Source organism: Protomyctophum bolini (assembly GCF_963924005.1).
Source record: "Protomyctophum bolini genome assembly, chromosome: 22".
NCBI classification, from domain to species: domain Eukaryota; kingdom Metazoa; phylum Chordata; class Actinopteri; order Myctophiformes; family Myctophidae; genus Protomyctophum; species Protomyctophum bolini.
This window is the reverse complement of record NC_137883.1, coordinates 11,091,752-11,111,931: the sequence shown is the minus strand read 5'-3', so window position 1 is coordinate 11,111,931 and position 20,180 is coordinate 11,091,752. Positions and strand designations below refer to the sequence as shown.

General features: G+C 42.8%; 1 protein-coding gene across 2 annotated transcripts in view; it reads right to left on the bottom strand.

Moving 5' to 3' along the window:
• whrna (whirlin a) overlaps nucleotides 1-20,180 on the bottom strand; it is a 153,626-nt gene that overhangs the window by 56,923 nt on the left and 76,523 nt on the right. For both annotated transcript variants that reach the window (XM_080755916.1, XM_080755917.1), the window contains exon 4: nucleotides 1,589-1,797. In XM_080755916.1, coding sequence (XP_080612042.1) covers nucleotides 1,589-1,797 — 209 coding nt within the window. The remainder of the gene's footprint in view (nucleotides 1-1,588; nucleotides 1,798-20,180) is intronic.

Below are 20,180 nucleotides of genomic sequence, written 5' to 3'. Positions count from 1 at the left end.
CAGAATCAATTAGTTGTCCTGACTTGCATGACCAGACCAGCTAAACTCAGTTATTCCTTTCACATGTCCCCCTCCTCTCTAATAGAAAATTAGCAGTTTTTAAAAGAGAGAATATTGTTACAAGGTTAAAGCTATATTAATCATTGCTATAGCATGTTTGTTCAGTAGCAATAGTGTCCCTGTCTCTCCAGCTCTGTCCAAGTAACAGAACGTATACATTTTAAGGTGGGATACAAACTTTATCGAATCAGGAGAGAGAACCCGCAATTTATCACCTTGTTTTCCACTTCCAATTCTGTCTGCTTCATGTATCTGTTTCTTAATTTCTAATAAAGTACTAGTTTATTCTTTATCCTGTAAGAGTTCTCTCTCATGAATGGATGAAAATAGTATCCAGACTTATTTCTATTTACTAAAGAGATAGAGAGAGATGGGGAACAAACACTATTGCAACAGTAATATAGAGCTACTGTATTTAACAAAGGAATGCCAGGTACTCTACCTTTCACATATGAAAATATGTTTGTGGTGATAATGCCATTACAAATAAACTTGTGTAGAATTAGTTATTTGATTTGCCACTTTTCTGTTGGAGTTCATGACAAAAGAGAAGAGAGAATTGCATAATAGGATATGACCAAGTCAACCTGACGTCGCTTTTTCCTAAAACGATAAAGTGTCCACCTATTGTTGCCAAGGACAATGATGAATAATTTCCCGTCTCAATGACAAGTAATAACCTTTGTGGTTTCAGCTGTCATCCCCTTGTCAGACGTCGTCAGAAACCTGGTTTGGCCGTGGAAAGCCATTTGTCTGTTCACACTATTTATTCAGTTAGACGGTTTCCTTGTGTCAGTTCCTCCACAGACTCTGCAGTAATCATGTTAGCGCTCACAGAGCAATTCAACCGGAAAATGCTTCGTCTGCACACAAGGCACTTTCAGGTGAGGTTGTTGTGGAACATTGCCTGACAAGATAGACTGTGCACTTATTTCTGAATTGTGTGGGGTTGATGTTAAAATCAGTTTGGCATTTACAATACGTTTTAATTGGGTGTTTACTGTTTAGAGATGGCTTCTGAGGAGCTGTGGATAATATACTGCTGTGATCTTTTGCCGATGGCCCTGGCATTTTCCCAGACAAGAGTTTGGATATCTAAAATAATTGACAATATTCACACAGCAGCCATTTTGCTCCTATATGGCCGAGTGTGTCAAATGACACGTCAGTACGTCTGAGTCTCCATATACAGGTAGTTACCATTAATACAGTAGTTATGCTGGCTACTACTCGGAATAAGGACTTCCTCTTTAACGAAATGTTATTGTTACATTTACAGGCGAGAGAGTAATCAAATTTTGAGGTCACAGTGACTTTTAACTACCTACTTGAGTCCAATTGGAGGATTGGACGTTTGAGCCGTTTACTGTATGTCATGAAATTCCTGCAAGACGCTCCTGTGATATCACGCTCACAAGGCCAGACGGAAGTACATAGGATGATACAGACAACCCAAATGGCTTTTAGAAGTATAATAACAGTGTGCTCGCGCACGCACATACACACACGCACACACACTCTAACTCACCCAGCCATGCTACTGGTCGCAGAGCACTCGGAAATCTGTGAGCTGGCAATCCACTTGGTCTCTCCCACCACTGTCCTGGCGTGAGGCAGGCGGCCCACATCCTTCACCGTCATCATCAGGTGGCGCGACGACTTCAGCACCCTCACCGCCTCGTCGTGCGGGATGCCCAGGAAGCTGCGCCCGTTGACCTCCAGGATCTGGTCGCCGACCTGCAGGGCGTGGTGGAGGGCACAGAGAGGCATGGAGGGCAGGACTGAGCACGGTGGCAACGGTAGCATGACGGGACCGACAGCCGGAGACTGCCATGCACACGGGTTGATAGGACAGAAGGTAAGGAGGAGGTACAGAGACAGACGGAGGTAGTAGAGGTATATATAGTCAAGTCATGGGTCAGATTAACGGGTGAAGCTTAACCACTTCAGACTTATACGCTAGAATTCCTCGTTCCACGACAAATAGTGAAAATAGATGATCTATAAATGCTATGATTTATCCTATGGTTCCCGTTTAAAAAAAAAAAAAAAAAGTAAAAAAAAAAAAAACATTTTTCAAAAATAAGATCACTTTCCATCACTCTCCATGTGATTAATGCTCCATCGTACAATGATGTCATTTACAAAAAACAACTACAATTGAACGTGTTGTGATGCTCAATACAGTGAATATACTGTATGAGAATATAAGTATCTATATCTATAATTGGAGTAATTATTCTCCAGTTATTTATTCTATGCGAGTGCATTCTCTCTGGAATGGAGTATACTGTAATAGTTAGTCATCTGCAGCTACAGCACATAGAAAAAGGTATTATGTGTTAAATCACGCCTATTCGATCATAAGACTACGTATTCGAGAGAGGACAAATCGGGCTCCTATAGTGTTTCCTCAAGGAATTGAATCGTATTTCTCCGGGGGCAATGGGTGAGATGCAATGTTAAATTGGTTTGACCTTCTATGTTGATAGCCTCCAACCCTTTAGGGTTAATGAAAATTGCATTTGAACCTGCTGGAGTGTTGTCACTGCCTTAGTGCCTTGAGGTCCCAAGAAATAACAGGTCGAGGCACAACCCGATGTACATCGAGACAAAATAGAAGACTTATCAACTCTGCCAGTGTGAGGCCATTTGCGGTACCGCTGAACAGCTACAAACCACATTATTCATCCATGGACACACTGGTGTTTTTTATGAAGAACTAATGTACCAGTATTCAACTTGCCCTCCATTACCGTCGCCGTTTGTTCACCACTTTTCAACCGTTCATATAATAGCTCCTCACTGATAATCATGATAAAGTTTTTAGATTTTCATTATCGTGAGAACGATGGCTTCCATTTTCACAACTTTTCAGGAATAGAAAGCCTGCAGTTTCTATTAGCTTGGATTCCCCATCGATGATGTCACTGGTGGACGGGTATCTGAACTGGCCACAGCCCTCCTATGAGACAGAATGAGTAGAAAAAAATGGTGCCACTTTATTATGATTATTAGTGAGGAGATATTATATGAAGATAGGTTGAAAAATGGTGAAGTAGTCCTTTAACCACTTAAACCCAATAGATATGGACTGCTCCTTATTTCCATCTACAACACACACAAATAGATGACTGTTGCTCACGTGTCACAAGCAACGCAATGCATTGTGAGCTTGTAGATCAGTATCTTTTGACAAATCTATTTTATTTCAAGCTACTCCATTTGGTGAGCCTTTGTCTCTCTATCTCTCATAGTAATAAACTACTCTTGGACAGTATAGACTGCCTATTCTACTTCTCAGGAGGAAAAACCCTGCCAGAGTCACTGGTCTTGTAAATTGCTTGGCGTGGCATTAAGACTTGATTTAGTGTTTAGAATTCAAAACAGTGTTCCCTTATGTCAGCTACTCTTTCCTTTGTTTTAGTTCCATTTTATTTTGGTTAGCGAAGCCAATCTCACAGCGATTCCAATATTCTGACTGAGCAGTAGCCAAAAGTACATTTCTGATTACAAGCTGTGTAACCAGGACACTAATCAATGATTCCAACATCCCTGGACTACAACATGCTTGTGTCTGTACTTCCACAGGAGAAAATATTGACAACTTCAACTTAATTTACAAAAGCCTACAGCCATTCTAGCCAGCCAGCTGCAAAATCACTATCATATTAATAATTCATTGATTAATTGCATGAATGAATGGATTAATTAATTTAATTAATTAATTAATTATTCAATAAAGAATAGGTCCATTGGCCAATTGATCCTTTCATTACTTCTCCAGTCTATCCAGGCCCGGATTTACAGTGGAACCTACCGTATTCCTAGGTCACTGATTTCAATGAAATGCAACACAGGCGGTGCACTACTGTATCTGAACGTGTGCACGTTTACTGGGCACGCAAACGCAAAACGTGTGGTTAGGCGCCCAAAGCGCGCATGCATGGGGCCTTTGATTTGGTGTAGCGCCACGGTCTTCGGAGGGGATGATCCGTCACTGAGTCTATGAAATGGAATATGTGCCCTTCTGATATGGGCTCCCTCTGTTTCCAACAGTAAATCTCTCATCAAAGAGACTGTTCTTATTGCTGTCAGCATCTAATTGCTAATGGAAGATCTGAGGCAAAACAAAATGTCTCAAATATTGCATTACAGACACAAAGAGAACAGATGGGCAAGCCTTTGTAAACATCTGACGCTGATTGCAATGTTAAAATGTTACAGATTCAGGTGTCATTTCGGTACAGTGTAAGAATAAACAAGATAAATGTAAATTAAAAAAGTGAATATATTATAATTAAATAAATAAAAAACATGCTTTGAATCGAATATTTAGGAAAAGTCATGGAAGGGGAACCTTCCGAGAGCTTCACGGGCAAAAATAATCAACTTTAAAATCTCAAAATGGGTCAGAAAGACCTCACAGACACTCAAGTGTTAACTCATGCAAATCCCCATCTCTTGTCCAAGGCCAGCTATGATCGCAGTGAGTTTCATGTATAACAATGCAACAATATGCAACAATGCATATACAGTACAATAAGCACCTTAGATCTTAGACTCTAAGGTGCTGGGAACCAAGTATAAGAAGATGATGTAACCCAGGTAAAGTAATGCATCCCACTCTGAATGTTTAACACCCTGAGCGGCATAGACGGAGTTGTCCGTCCTATCAAATAGTAACGCTCGTCGCCCAGGAAGGAGATTAATAAAAGGACGGAGATTTATTGATATCAAAACCATTCGATGCCATTTCCGGTTGGGACGTCATCCCCCCCCCCCCCCCCCCCCATTTTAGCAGATCAGATCGGGGAAAAAAAAAACGTGAATAACTCTTGATCTAAATCATTCCGTCCAATTCTAAGCAAAGATTATGTTTTAGACGGGTGATCGCGGTCCCGCCGCAAGTGGCGTTAGAATCAATCATACCTCCCATTGTCGTCGATCGGCTCGGGGGTGTTCTAGCTACTTCAGCTACATCCGGGATAGCGCTAAATGTGCTCCGTTGCTACAAATCGCTGCAGGGCGCTCTGATTTAATGGTCCATCGGCCGTTCGGGGCGTTTTTAACTGAAGTCCAAAAGTAATTTCTGAAAAAGACATATGCCTAGCTTTCATTGGTGATAGAACACTATTTAGGTCAATGATATAACAATGTTTTGATATGAAGATATAGCAGTGGGTAGGCTACTTGAGGTCAGTCAACTCTCTTCCGTGTTTTGGTACCATGATGCGCGACCGCGACGCATCATCGCGGACCGGCATCCAAACATACCGGAACCCCCTGTCTTAAAGCAGCTGCTCAGTTTGTGGTCTTGTCTCCCTACTTTGGAACACAGGTGGCATACAGGTGGTTCTATTTTGGCCCATGTGCACAAGTTGGATGGACTGGAGACGGGGAGGACATCAATTCTTTATCATGGTGCAGACAGGCTATTTGGAGACAAGTGACACATCAAAGACAGTGAACGCAACACATCTAAAAGTAATGTGGCATGCTTGTCAGAGGACAAATATGTTTATAACCTAATGTAATGTATTGCAATGTGTGCTACATCCCTCACATGATACAGAGCAGATTTCTGTCATGTGGATGTCTGTGTAATCTGATGATGTCTGATGATTAATGCCTTCTGTCAATCATGTTTGTACCACCAGTCTATCAAAGGTTGCAGTTTGAAATGTATGTGTTTACACATGTTCACTGACAATCAGTGGTGGAAAGTAACATTACTGAATACATTTCACAAGTACAGCACTTAAGTATCATTCTGAGGTATTTGTTCGTTACTTGAGTATTTCTAATTTCCAATACTTTTATTTCTACTTCTACATCTCAGAGGCAAAGACTGTACATTTACTCCACTACTACATCTCAGGGCAAATATTGTACTTTTACTTATTTGTTACATTGTAGATTTGGACTATTGTTACAACAAAACCTACAGTAACCACTTCAGCCCTTATATGAAGCAAATTGTGAGCTTGTAGATCTGATCATTTCAAAAGATTGTTATACATTTGAAAACGTTAAATGAGACATTCTGCATAATGAGTACTTTTACTTTTGGTACTTTTTCATGAGAATGCTTTTGTACCTTTACTCAAGTACATTTTGAATTCTGGACTTTTACTTAAAACACTTGAGTACTTTTTCCACCACTGCTGACAATTGTACATTGTGCATGTGTGTGTGCGTGCATACGTTCATGTAAGTGTAAGACATCTCTGGAAACATTTTTTTGCCACAGCATACAGTATCAAAGGTCCATCCCAGATGTTTGTTCAAACGACAAAAAGGAAGCTTTTCAAAATGTGCATCAAAGAGGCCAGTTGTCTTAGGTCTGAAAATGTCTTTCCCCACACAGAGTCTCTCACAAGCTTTTCTGTATTCCCCTGCAGCAGACAAGAGGCAGGCATCAGGTCAAGGAGTGGTCTGTGAGGTCACGTCATATACGGCAGTGCTTCTGTCAGCTTTACACAAACAGATCTTTGTATGCTAATGCAATCACGTATACCAACTCTTAGCGGTTTTATTTCAGACCGCAGCAGAAAGCTTTGCTTATGCAGCTTGTGTGGATGGCTGCTATACTCACCACTTGATCAATAAAAGCCTTGCTAAGGAAAAGCTGTTTCGGAATTCAGCGGCGCTACCACCAAGCTACAGAGAAATGCACTAATTGGACCAATGCTACTTCCCAACACTCATCTCCATTGTCTTCCTTAATCTCTCTCTCATACACGACACATCCATTTTCAACCTCTCTCCATCGTTCTCTGTGACTTACAACAGCTCGGACTTGAGTTGAAAGTGCGCTGTGATGTGGGGCTTTCGGTGTACAGTATATGCTCTCACATTCATAATGTATGTGCTGGTTTTAAGCTGATGTCGGCTTGCACCAACGGACTTCAATTTCTACAACTGGCTAGTTGCACTACACAGCCCATAAGTCATACGGACATGAGCATCGTATGAGGTCCTTGGCCTGCTGTCAACATGCACACGAAATAGGACGCTGCAGGAACACACGTGACACACAATTGAGAAGACATGAATCTCCTGGGAGAGATGAATAAATATAATGTTTGACTACACAGTGAATACACGGAAGAATATAATCCTCTGCCCGATATTGGGCCTTTCAAGAAAAACCCAATATCAGGCGAGATATTGTTGTTACAAGCTTGTGCCACGAAGACAGCCAATCCTGTGGATTTATTGCACTTTGGCAAATGTAGTGATTATGATTATGATGCCGTTATTGTTTGACGAGCTGCTTAAATCTCAGACTGGTATAAATAAGCAGTTCCTAGTTAATCACACATCCGGGGCCTGTTCCAAGGCCAAGGACAGACACTGAACAGCATCCATCGACACCTGTTAGGGATAGATAACCGAATCTATTGAATATTTATTGAGCATAAAATATAAATACATTGAGCATAAATATGTATAAGCGTCAAGACTCTGTCCCATTTGATTCATTCCCTGTAGGCATGGAAATAAATAGATGATCCGCCAAATGGATATTACAGGGAGGCGATTCTGAGAATGATATAGAAACAGAGCCCACGGGTTGATCCTGGGGTGGTGGTGGGAGCGCAACAGCAGCTAAGCAGTAGAGCAAGCAGCATAGCAGAGCAGCCAAGATGGCAGAGCAGCAGGAAAACACAATGAGAAGAATGCAGGGGCGCCTTAAATAGCCCATCCCAATCAGATGGAGTGAATGATATCCACAGGTGTCCTAATCCTGACAAACTGTGCCGGGTTAAAAAATGATGTCCCACTGTCCTTGTGAAAACTCATATGGAGTGCATACAGTACATGTGTCAATGTGTGTGGGCTTGAATATGCATGTTCATCAACGTGCATGAATGTGCATGTTCATTTAAGGGTCCTGGGTTTGGGTGAAAAATAAACAAGTCACCCTATTCTTTTTTTGTGGCTTTTTGCCTTTATTATTATTTTTTTTATGGAGGGACAGACAGTAGGCTGACAGGAAATGGGGAGAGAGATGGGGGGGTGACATGCAGTAAAGGCCGTCGGGATCGGGAGTCGAACCCGCAGCACACTGCCAGACTGGATTACCAGCCAAGGTGCCTGGACCGCTGAGCCACGTACGGCCAAGGCCTATTCCATCTTCTCTTGTGTCACTGTGCATCCACACATACATAGGCCTACAGTAACTTTGCCAGAGATCCGGTTAAGTTTGGGCGATCAGACACTCTGAGCTCCATTTGCGTTCGATCAGTCTAAATACACTATTTGGGGATTTAGCAGTGGGGAAGGTGTGTTCTAAAGTTGGTATTTTGGTTACCTGTCTAAATCCCTAAAACACCTCCGTTACCCGTTACATTATGCATAGGTGTGGTTTGGGCATTACAATAATTAAACCAATCACCGTGGTACATGCCATTGCCTTTAAGAGATCCCCTATCCGTTGCCCGTTATGCCCATGCAGTTCTATATTGCTTCATAGCCTTACGGTCTATAGCCCATGGAAGAGTGATGTGTTGCTGCCTTGAAGTCTCATTATAGAGCCCTGCACGGGCCTAAAATATGGGCCCTGGCCCGGCCCGGCCACGTGGAGTTCAGCCCAGGCCCAAAGCCAGACATATTTTAATTTATCATTTCCAGCATGCGCGCCGCCGCTGCTTTATTGGTGCACGTGACGCAGCAGCCATTCACTCTCAGCTGCGCTCTCTCGCACTCTGATAAACCCACATTAAGAACAAGAAGTCAAGAACACACACATTACACTAAAATGTACTTCACTGTAGTTTTATAACTGCTGCACGTGCACTGTCAATAAGCAGCGCTATAGGCTATACTTGCAGCGCAACGCATTGTGAGATTGTAGATCGGCTATTGCTGCATGATAAAACCCAAACCCACAATAATTAGTGGCCACTTACGTTATCTGCACTGTACAAATCCAACATTAGTTAATGCTCCTTTAAATTGTGTTTATTGCAGAGCTCCTCTGAGTCAGTCAGTTCTGTTCTGTCAGAGCCTAGAACGGTACTCGGTGTGTGTGTGTGTGTGTGTGTGTGTGTGTGTGTGTGACTCTCTTCCACTATCGGTAGCCGCCAAATATGGCGAAGACGCTGTTACTTGTACCCCTGAAGGGTGTGCTGATTGCACTCTGTACAGCACCTTGTAAATATTTGTGTCCTCTTATCTCTTATGTGGACATAAATAAATGTGTGTGTGTGTGTGTGTGTGTGTGTGTGTGTGTGTGTGTGTGTGTGTGACTGTGTGTGAGACTGTGTGTGTGAGACTGTGTGTGTGTGTGTGTGTGTGTGTGTGTGCCGTTTTTCTTCTTTTGTGTTCTTGGCGCACAGAGCCAAGAACACTCATCTTTTCATTGAGTCACAACTAGCTCAGATCTCGCTCATTTTCAAACATTTCAAAGTGCTGTGCACATCTACGGAGTTCCAGCTTTCATTTGCTATATATCGTGCATGTACATAGCATGTCAAGCGGAAATGAAATGTCGGCAAATCGGATTAAACCCCATTTGTGGCGCTGTGATGAAGCAATGAGGGCTTCACTTCACTCAGTCACATCTTTCTCTCTTCAAAACCCCCCTCTCCCTTCCTTCATCTCCATCTCCCTATTAACTTATCCCCCTTTTTCTCTCTTTCTTTCCCTCTATGATATTATAATTCCATTTGTGAGTAACAAGGCCATGCCCAGAGTAGTAAGTACTTAATTCCCCGTGATCAATCTTTACATCAGACTCCAGCCGCCATCACCATGCAGCATGCTGGGCAATTAGGCAACAACCAATGACAATGATATTTACAAATGAGGCTCTGATCAATGACGTTGATAAATAATGCCAGCCAGACACAGTTTACAGGCCGGGAGAAACAACATGGTGTTGTCTTGGGGGCAAGTACGGCCCAATCGATGGCAGTCAAGACACAACTCTTTGTTTCCCTGGCTCTAACACTGCCCATCTCAAGCTTCGCACATCTACATTGATCGGGGCACGCTAAAGCTCTTGCTAAGTATGAGAACCCCACAGCTCCGCACGGCTCCGGCATGAATGATGGGAGCTGTGTCACTGTGTTCCAGAGAGCTGACGTACAGTTTATTGAGAATCCACATGAATATAAAGATGTTCTTTCTCCTCGACCACACACACACACACACACACACACACACACACACACACACACACACACACACACACACACACACACACACACACACACACACACACACACACACACACACACACACACACACACACACACACACACACACACACACACACACACACACACACACACACACACAGTGCTCAGTGTACGTACTGTCACTTTATGAATGCAAAACGTAAGCCCTTCAGTATACTTTGTTTTATAGCGAATAGTGGAAAGATCTGTAAGCTTGCTTGTAGATCAGCTATTTGCATAAAAATTCAGCGATCACATGTTTTTGATACGATATGGCCATACTAGGGATACCAGATTGAAAGGGGTTAACACTATTTTGTTCTTTTGTTTGGTGGCATTTGAATATCGCACGCTCAGCACCTCTGAAGCGTCTGAGTCACAGACCATTGTGTGGACATTCATGAGAAGACAGAACAGTAGGAGTATATTAGACAACTGGGCTATTATTACACGCACGCCATGGAAATGTCTTTCTACCCGATCATTACACCGCAACATCCTGGATCTGACAGCGTACTGAGCCATGGTGACATTATCACAGAATGCTGATCTGCAGCCTTGGAGCAGATTGCAGGCCTGAATGAACGGAGGACACAAAGGGAAGTGCTGGTCCCTATAGATCACTGATCCCTAAAGGCACGGCAACAAGAACACGCTGACAACACCATCACCGCCCGCTCACATGGTGGGTGTGTGCGTGTGCATGCACGCGTGTGTGCGTGCGTGTCCATCATGCAAGTGTGCGCGTGTGTGCCTGCGCATCCATCATGCAAGTGTGTGCGTGAGGAAGAGGGTACGTGTTAAAAGTGTGTACTTTTTTCCACCCTCTCTCTCTCTCTCTTTCTTTCTGTTGGTACAGTATGTGTGTCCCTGTTAGTGTCTCTGCAAGATAGGGAATTTGAACAAGAGAGAGAGAGTGGGGTATGGAGGCAGAAAGAGACAGGGAGAGAGAGCAAGAGAAAGCAGGAAAGAAAGAAAGAGAGAGAGAGAGAGAGAGAGAGAGAGAGAGAGAGAGAGAGAGAGAGAGAGAGAGAGAGAGAGAAAAGAAAAGACAGACAGTTGAATAGAGGTATAGCACGGTGTGGCGTGCCACTCATCTCCCAGTGGTTCACTTTTGCACTTCACCTCTCGATCTAGAATCTCGATTCCATGCTCTGGCAGCGAGACAGACAGATAGAGTGGGAGAGAGATATTAGATATTGTATATTGACTCCACCATGCACCTTTCAGCTCACCCCCTTTGACTGTGAACTGTGGCATTAGCCTTTCCTGAGCCCAAGTGAGGAACTGGCTGTGGTTTTGCAGGTTGCAGGGTTGGGATTGGTGGGTGCAGAGATGTCATTTCAAAGCTGTGACCACTTGAGCCCTTATTTTTGTTTTTAATAGGGAACCGCCTTGGGACCTGTTAGGGTCCATTTCTCTCCATTTGTACATTCCCTGAGTTACAGACCTGTAAGGGTCTACTTAGAACAAAGAATCAAATTAGCCTTCAGATTCTGAATGGAAGTTTGGCACCACTGCCTTTCTATCCGTCTCCGTCTGTTCATTCAGTTAATTTAAATGCAACGCAATGGGAGCTTTCCCGCCATGACAGACATTCTATTTGCTGCAGAACCAAAGATATGACAAAGATAATTGCTAACAATTACAATAATTACAAACGGGTGCACAAACAAAGCACCTGTCGGCGTGCCATTTTAGCAGCACCCACCCTCCCCAACAACTTGCCTCTCTCTTCTCACCTCCTCTTTAATTCTATTACTCACTCCTGTGTTTACTCCTCTCTCCCACTCTCTCTCTCTCCCCTAGCTATCCGTTTTCATCAATAGCTCGACTACTACTAGTTTTACCTTTTTTCACTGATAAACGAAATAAAAACAAAACTATGATGACTAAAACTAAGACTACGTATATTGACAATTTCGTCAACAAATGAAAACTAGACTATAGCGGAGAAGAGATCCAGTAAAGTAATTTTATGCTGGTTTGCAAGCTGAAAATATCAGATCCAAGTGTGTGAAATAAAATAATGCATGCACTTTTTCCATTCGTAGAAATGTAGTGGAGTGAAAGTACCGTAATTTCCGGACTATAAGGCGCACCTGAATATAAGCCGCACCAGCCAAATTTAGGGAAAATCCCGTATACAAGCCGCACCGGACAGTTAGCTCAGAGCCTTAGATGGCTCTGCGTTAGCTGTAAAAATCCATAGATTAGCCGCACCGTTGTATAAGCCGCAGGGTTCAAATCATGGGTAAAAAGCCACGGCTTATAGTCCGGAAATTACGGTATACAAAAATACAAATACTCAAGTAAAGTAGAGATACCATTCAAGAAAAAAGTACACAAGTACAGTACTCGTACTTGCCTCCTTCAAAACTCTCTTCCGCTCCTCTCCTAACCTCACAGCTTCGCTCCAATTCCTACATCCTCCCCGCCTCTCCATTCCCTCTAACCCCCGCCTCCTCCTAAACTATTGTCTCCTTATATCCCTCTTTTCCTCCCACATGCTCATTATAACGGAGGCATGCTGACTGAACACGAGTCTCTCTCCAGAGGATCCCAATAATGACCCCAAGGATCTCAGCTGCATCTGATAATCCCCACCAAAGACGGATTGATGCATCGTGAAGTGCATCGTGTGGTGAAACAGTCACTGAACCATTCTCTTCACCACGAGGCCATTGTACAAAGGTGTCCCATGCCATAAATATCAGGTTCATCGGGTTGTACTTTGTTGTTACATCTTGTGTGAAGTTACATAAGAGTAAAATGTATTGGGTTTGGCTTCCTTCAGACAATGGCATAGATAATAACAGCAGAATGATATAAAACGTAAAAAAGATTTAAAGAAATAAAGAGATTCAAGAGCATCATCAAAACATGTACATGTGCATATAAGAGCAGATCTACCAAGTTTACAATTTGGTACACAGTGAGCTATTTGACATGGTGTTGTACGATGGAGTATGAATTAGGCAGCATTAGATCATTGTGAGGGCCTCGATGAAAAAGTGAAGTCATGGGACTTCTACTGAAGTTTGTAAAGTAGTACAACTTGAGTTGAGACTTTTGGAATCTGCACAACTTTTCCACTTTAGTTTTTTTAAGCCACTCTTGTTCCCCATCCGCTTTGCAATCAGCTGGTAAAAATCTAGAAGGTGCCATGGTGTTTCTTCTCTTCTAACCTTATCCAGACTAGAGTACGAGCCCTTTTAAGACCGGTGAGTATCTGGTTAAAAACAACATTACAGGGGATTGTTTGAGCTTGACCTAGTGATATTTTGCATCTTGTCTTCCGGTGTTTTTCCAACAGTGCATGTAACCCACGAAAACAAATCATGTTTTTCCTTCTCAGCTGTCTCTTTGATTATACCATAACTGCATGATTTGTTATTTATTTCAATGTTGAAGCCAATTCCTTCCATGCTGGCCCATACTTACATACTCTAGGTTTGTCTCAATCAAACAAGAAATGTTGAAGCGTTTCAGAGTGGTAACAATTGGGTACAGGACAATCAGTTGTGCTAACTCTGTTATGCCATCTCAAAACACATCTAGCTGGAATTGCCAGCACAAGGACCTCAATTCCGGAAAATTATAATTGGGGTCAAAAACAACTACATAATATGATGAGTTAATAATCACAGAGCAATCATCTCTCCAGGGATACGTGTCCTGCAAGGCTATCGACAAGCCAATTGGGTGCAAGTCCATCTGGCATATGGGATCCACCCTACTACCCAATTACAGAGCTCCTGTCCCCCCCGGCTGTAACCTGACGCTGCCAGATGGGGGCGGTATTGGGTAACCATGTTCCCCAACACAGCTTCCATCTGGGATCTCTCAGGGAGTTGAGCTAACACCGATCCGTTCCGCACCGAACCAATCAGTGTGAGCTAAGGGCGGGATATGTGCGAAACCGGATGTGAAGCTATATAGACACGTCAATATGATTGGTTGTGTTTGCACGCCCACACGGTGATAGACAGACGGTCCCATCCAATCATCTACCAAGTATCTTGAAAAAAAGGAACAGCCCCGTCATCGAATTTGCTTCCGAGATCCCAGATCCCAATAAGCTGTGAAACAAATTTGTGTAGCAAGCTTCTTGGATCTGGCAGCGTCAGGTTACCCCGGCTGTGCATGGGGAAGTTTATGAATCTGGATGATCGTTCTTTTTAGCAAGATAAAAGCAGGGAAAGCTCATTGCATTTGCCAAGTCTAAAGACAGAACAGCTGACATAGCTTTTTTCTGGGATAGTGAAGCATGTCAATGTGATTGTGATACAGTACATGAACGTTAGGCATGCTCAGATACAGTACGTGAACGCTATAGGCATGCTCAGATACAGTATGTGAACGCTAGGCATGCTCAGACACAAACTTTGAGCTTCACGGACAAGCCCAGGGAACATTGGCTGAGGTTCCGGTATTGCATTACTTTAGTCTGCAGAATCTGGATAATACTGGTTCTATGGGGCAGCTAGGCTCCTGAGTTGGAAGCATGCCGTACGTACGTGCTTTATCAACTCAAAATTAAGTGGGCAACACAACATGAAGGAACTGTCTCAGAAATTACAGAACATTTTCCACTTGTTCTCTTTGCCATTTTTGTGACAGAGCACTTACTGAAAATGTGTGGCGTGTGTGTGTGTGCCAAATGGGGAAATCACTGGAATTTAGCTTTCCAAATGCCACCGAGGCTACAAAAGAGAGAACAATGCAACACGCTGAAGAGGAGGAGATGGACTACATTCAAACATATTGGCATGCCCGGATTTAACGTTGGGCTAGGGTGGCCTGCAGCCCGGGGGCAATTTCATCATTAGTAGATTAGATTGAAATCCAATTCAAGTGAGATTTGTGTTTAGTTATTGTATATTTAGTTGTATTATGGTTAAAACATTGAGAGCTTCTGCTCTGCTGCCTGCTGTGTGTTGTGGGGTAACTGGAAAGCCTGATCCGGTCTAAAGCCCACCTGTCCGTGTCCGGTATTTTCCACACAGACTCACAACACACATACTGTACCACCACTTCTGCATCAAAAACAATGCATATTTTGATGTCATGTTCATGTACACCCGCTTGCCCGCCCGCCTGCCTGCCTGCGTACTCCAAAATTAAACCAAAATACCCCCCAAAAAAACTGCCCTGGGGCCCTAACTACTGTAAACCCGGCACTCGTTATGCGTGCGTGCGTTCTGTTAATGAGTGAGTGAGTGAGTAGGAAAGAAAGAAAGAAAGAAAGAAAGAAAGAAAGAAAGAAAGAAAGAAAGAGAAAGAAAGAGCTGTTAAAAAGAAAGAAAGAGTTGTTTGAGTGAAGAGCAGCAGTGGTTATTTTCTCATAAATGGTCCCTCGCTGTTTGGGGGAATGAGGAAGCCCAGGTGCCTGTCAGTCTTGACTTTGATCAATGTGCCTCTGGGCTGCATCCACACATGCCTCATCTGTCTAGTGGTGCTCTAGTCCAGTCAATGTGAGGTCTGAGGACCCCCAGGGGTCCTTGAGGGATTCAAAGGGGTCCCCGCAACGTTAGTTAAGTATCAATATAAGTCCACTTTAACATCAGGTATTGGGAAATAGCAGATCTACAAGCTCACAACATGTCGCATTGATCGTCTATTTTCAAAACAAACAATTGTGAAAAATATCTTTGAAACATTTTAATCTTGTATGAGAGTCCATGTGAAAAAATATTTTCAGATGGAGGTCTGCGGGGAAATAGCTATTAATTTGGGGTATCTGACTACTAGTTCTATGACATGACATGGCAAAGCAGGGATTGTACGACCTGCTGTAGTGTACATACAGTGTAGAATATGTATTGCCGGTTTTAATATTACACTTTTTTGTGAAAATAGCCGATCTAAGATCTAAGCTCATTGTCAATGTGGACAATACGTTAATGCTGCGCGTTATGAGCTTGTAGACTTCAAGACTTTATTTTCACTGATTTTGTGCTACACTCTTGTATGATTAAGCAGGGCATTCATTTATGACATAAATATGGAGACATGCGGTTTCTACCCTCGAAATGAGGTGTCATACAATGCCACTGTATTTCTATAAATATAGCTATTTGTAATTGTTGACGACATGTATTAATGTGTTGATGAATTGAATACATAGGACCACAATGGAAACAAGTCCGTTCACGTGACTTCGTGTTATCCTTAGACTAAGGTCGCATTCACACGTCTACGTCGGTAGACTCGATGCGATTGGGCGGAGAAGTCGCATCATTCCTGCATACTGTATTTGCTATACGTTTTCCTTCACACTGGCCGTGTCAAACCGCAGCAGGGAACTTTATCAATGTGTCCTGTCTTTGGAGGAGGCTGCCAATTTGAGTGTTAATTTAACTAGTGTACATCCATCGATGCTTCCAGTCATCTCGATTCTCCATACATCTGGCCAGCTCATTTGTGCTTTCCACACCAGCATCTTTCTTCAGCACTTCCACGCAGGTACAGTACGTAGGTATCTTCTTGATCGATCGAGTGCAAGCTTGCTGGCGGCGAGTTCCCGGTGTCGATGGCAGTGACCGGCTAGTCTCATTCTCCTGATTGCCATCCCTGATACACTCGGATGTCCCCCTTATAGATGTTTGTTACCTAAAGTGTTTGTCCTGTTTGATGTTCAGTACCACACATTGCAACATGGTCCCGATGGCGCGGAGTAGCTTGGGAGGAACATCATAGGCCTGGAGCATAGTCACCACCATTCCTCCGTGTAGGGCTATAGAGCGGAATGCCTATTTGAAGTCGATGAAGCACAACAGCGTTGCTGGTACTGTATGTTGTTTTTTTTCACTGATCCTCCGTAAGGCAACGATTTGGGCTGAGATGGTTCTCTCCACTCAAAATCCATTTAGGTTTTATGTGAGATGAGGATTTGATAGCACTGATAGATGTTCAGTATATCATGCAGTTTAAAAGTTGCGTGGGAGTTCATAAAGGGATTTTGGATATACAGCAGTTTGTGGTTGTTAATCTTGGAGTGCATTTCATTTGATTCTTCATTGAATGCAAGAACATATTGTTTCCCCATGAATTCAAGGCTTCACAGAGTGATAGAGAAAAGGTCGTTTTTGGCAGTGAATAATACATGAGGCCGATTCTAAAAATGCCTTCTAAATTTGAAGGTTTTCTGAAAACCTACAGATTAGTCTTACCCAGTCTTACCCAATACCCAATCTTTTTGTTTTAGGAACACAAGGCTGCTGTACTTTATACCTCATACTAAGCATTAAAGTATGAGGAATAAAGTACAGCAGCCTTGTGTTCCTACATAGGCTGCGACCATGTTACGGAATCGGTCCAAAGGCAATGTGCCCAATTGTGGGCAATTTGTTATAGGGAACGTCAGTGGTAGTGTCTTGTGCAGTAAAATGGTCTATCACACGTTTTATGGCTCTATTCTTCAGCAATTTACAGTCATTGTGTCTCGTTAAAACAACATGTTTTGGGCAATTTAGTGACCGGAAGTTAAAACAGTCCAAATGGGGATGTACAACATCCTCAATGCGAGTGTTTCACGGGGCACTTACTTAAATCAGAGTGGTTTTACTCTGGGCTACTTGAAGGTTTGTTCATGCATAGATCTATATTATCTAGAAAAGAAAACTTTATAGGGACAACAGATTATTACTAATAAACTCACTTGAGGGAATTTGGACATGGCACTAATACATACAAACTTGTGCAATATGTCAGATGTCTACAATCCAGATAGTCTTAAACTACTCTGGATGTACAGTACAATCTGCCCCAGGCGCACCGTTTCTCAGATCCGCACAAACCTGACACAAGCACTCTGTTCAGGGGACTTCCATGAGAATAGTCACAACAGGGAGCGTGTCCCCCAGCTTATTGCCCCTCCGGGGGCTACATGTTGTCAAATCAAATCAAATTTTATTTATAAAGACACATTTAAAAACCAAAATAAATCAAAATAAATCGACCAAAGACAGGCCAAAAAATAAAACAATACCCAGCAGGCACGGTCAGGACCTGGGCGATCAAGTCAAACCAAGACTAGTCAGTTCTGGCCCATAATATCACCTGATTTCAACCAACACAAATTCTGCCCACTAAAACAGACGTCCTAGTCAGATCTGGCCCAGAATAAGCTATATTTATTTCGACGGGTGAAGACGACCTGTAAATGACGTAAAGACCATCCCCATATGGGCTGGGATATGGACTAGTCCTGAACGTCACCGGAGGAGTCGCATAACGTCATGCGTCATCATAATTACGTCATTTGGCTTGCTGGGTACAATCAAATACAGTCAGACAAGCAAACAATAAGACAGGAGGTGATCATGGTGCACAGTGCCAAGGTGCACTGTTGCTTCAATCCACACCTAACTTGGCCCAAACGCTGTTCAAGGGTCTAGCATGAGAATCAATAATCACACCAAAGTACCGTAAATTGCAAACATACGGATTCGGGATGATACTGCTGGCACAGACCATAGGACTAGATTTGAAGTCTGTGTAGAGGCCTGAAATCTGGCACAAAAAAATGACCAGGTTTGCAGGAAAAAGCGCAGACATGATATTTAGTAAATTTTATTTGTTTAAATTAGTAAAAATTGTCTATACAGTAGCCTGTATATACAGTTTATTAAGTAAATAATGATAAATTACTGATATCCTATCAGTAATCTATCAGGACATGGCCCGATGACCTTTACTTGAAACATTTTGGAATGAACTCGCTGGAGTTTACACAGCCTGAATCATTAAAGTCCATTCATCTGTATGGATACCGACTGGTCTGCCGTTTGGAAGATCGTCCTGAAGAGCACAGAGACTGACCTTTAAACAATGCATTCCCCGGTGACTCCAACACTGAGTGATGGTGCGAGCAAAAAGCTCACCTCAGGGGTGAAATTAGCTTCACATTGTGGATCAAGTCGACTCAGTGTACAGTTCTGACGGTAACCAATAGGGCTCCCTTGTAAAAGAGATCTTGTAATTCAATGGGATTTCTCCTGTATAAATAAAGGGGGGTAGGGTAAGGATTTGGTGTAGAGCTTAAGGTTAGGCAAGGGTTTGAGGTGAGGTTACCCATGTAACCCTGATATACTTTGTCGCATGCTGAATGACAACAATTTCCTATGGCATGCATTTGTTCATAGAGAAATCAATTGCACGACTGGTGTGCTAGAAGAAGAGACTACAAGCTTGCTATATGCTATTTCCACTATTTTGGAAATGTTTCAAGATTTTTTATTATTATACATTTAAAAATGTGTATTAAAAAGAACATTTAAAGTTGTCACCTATGATGGCACAAATTACGGATGCCAGGGTTAAAGTGGTTAAACAGGATCAGCACGGATGGTGTAGTGTCACCATGGTCCACATTCCGTTGCCATCAACCGTGTACGTGAAAGGGCATGCTCATGCTCACCATCAATGTGGATACCAAAAGTCAAAACAAAGTCAACAACACACGAAAGAAAGAAAGAAAGAAAGAAAGAAAGAAAGAAAGAAAGAAGCAAGCATCTGTCTCCTGTGGCAGAATGGAGGCTTAAAAAGCTGATATCCAAACAAGGCAAATCTGCATTTGAGTCATCAACAATGAACTGTACACATTACAAAGCTATTAGGATCCAACACTCTGTGACACCTAGTTTTTTCTCCGAAGCGTCTGTCATTGGGTTGACATGCTCTGACCTTTCCCTCCAGACTAATCAAATTAGACTGAACCGTGTACGATAGCACAACAAGGGCACCGGGCAGGGCTGACCTTCCTTAGACTGCTGTCTGTGGGCTGCGATGGTGGTGGGGCGGCATGCATGCATACACTTGCAAATGTCACACACACACACACACACACACACACACACACACACACACACACACACACACACACACACACACACACACACACACACACACACACACACGATAGGT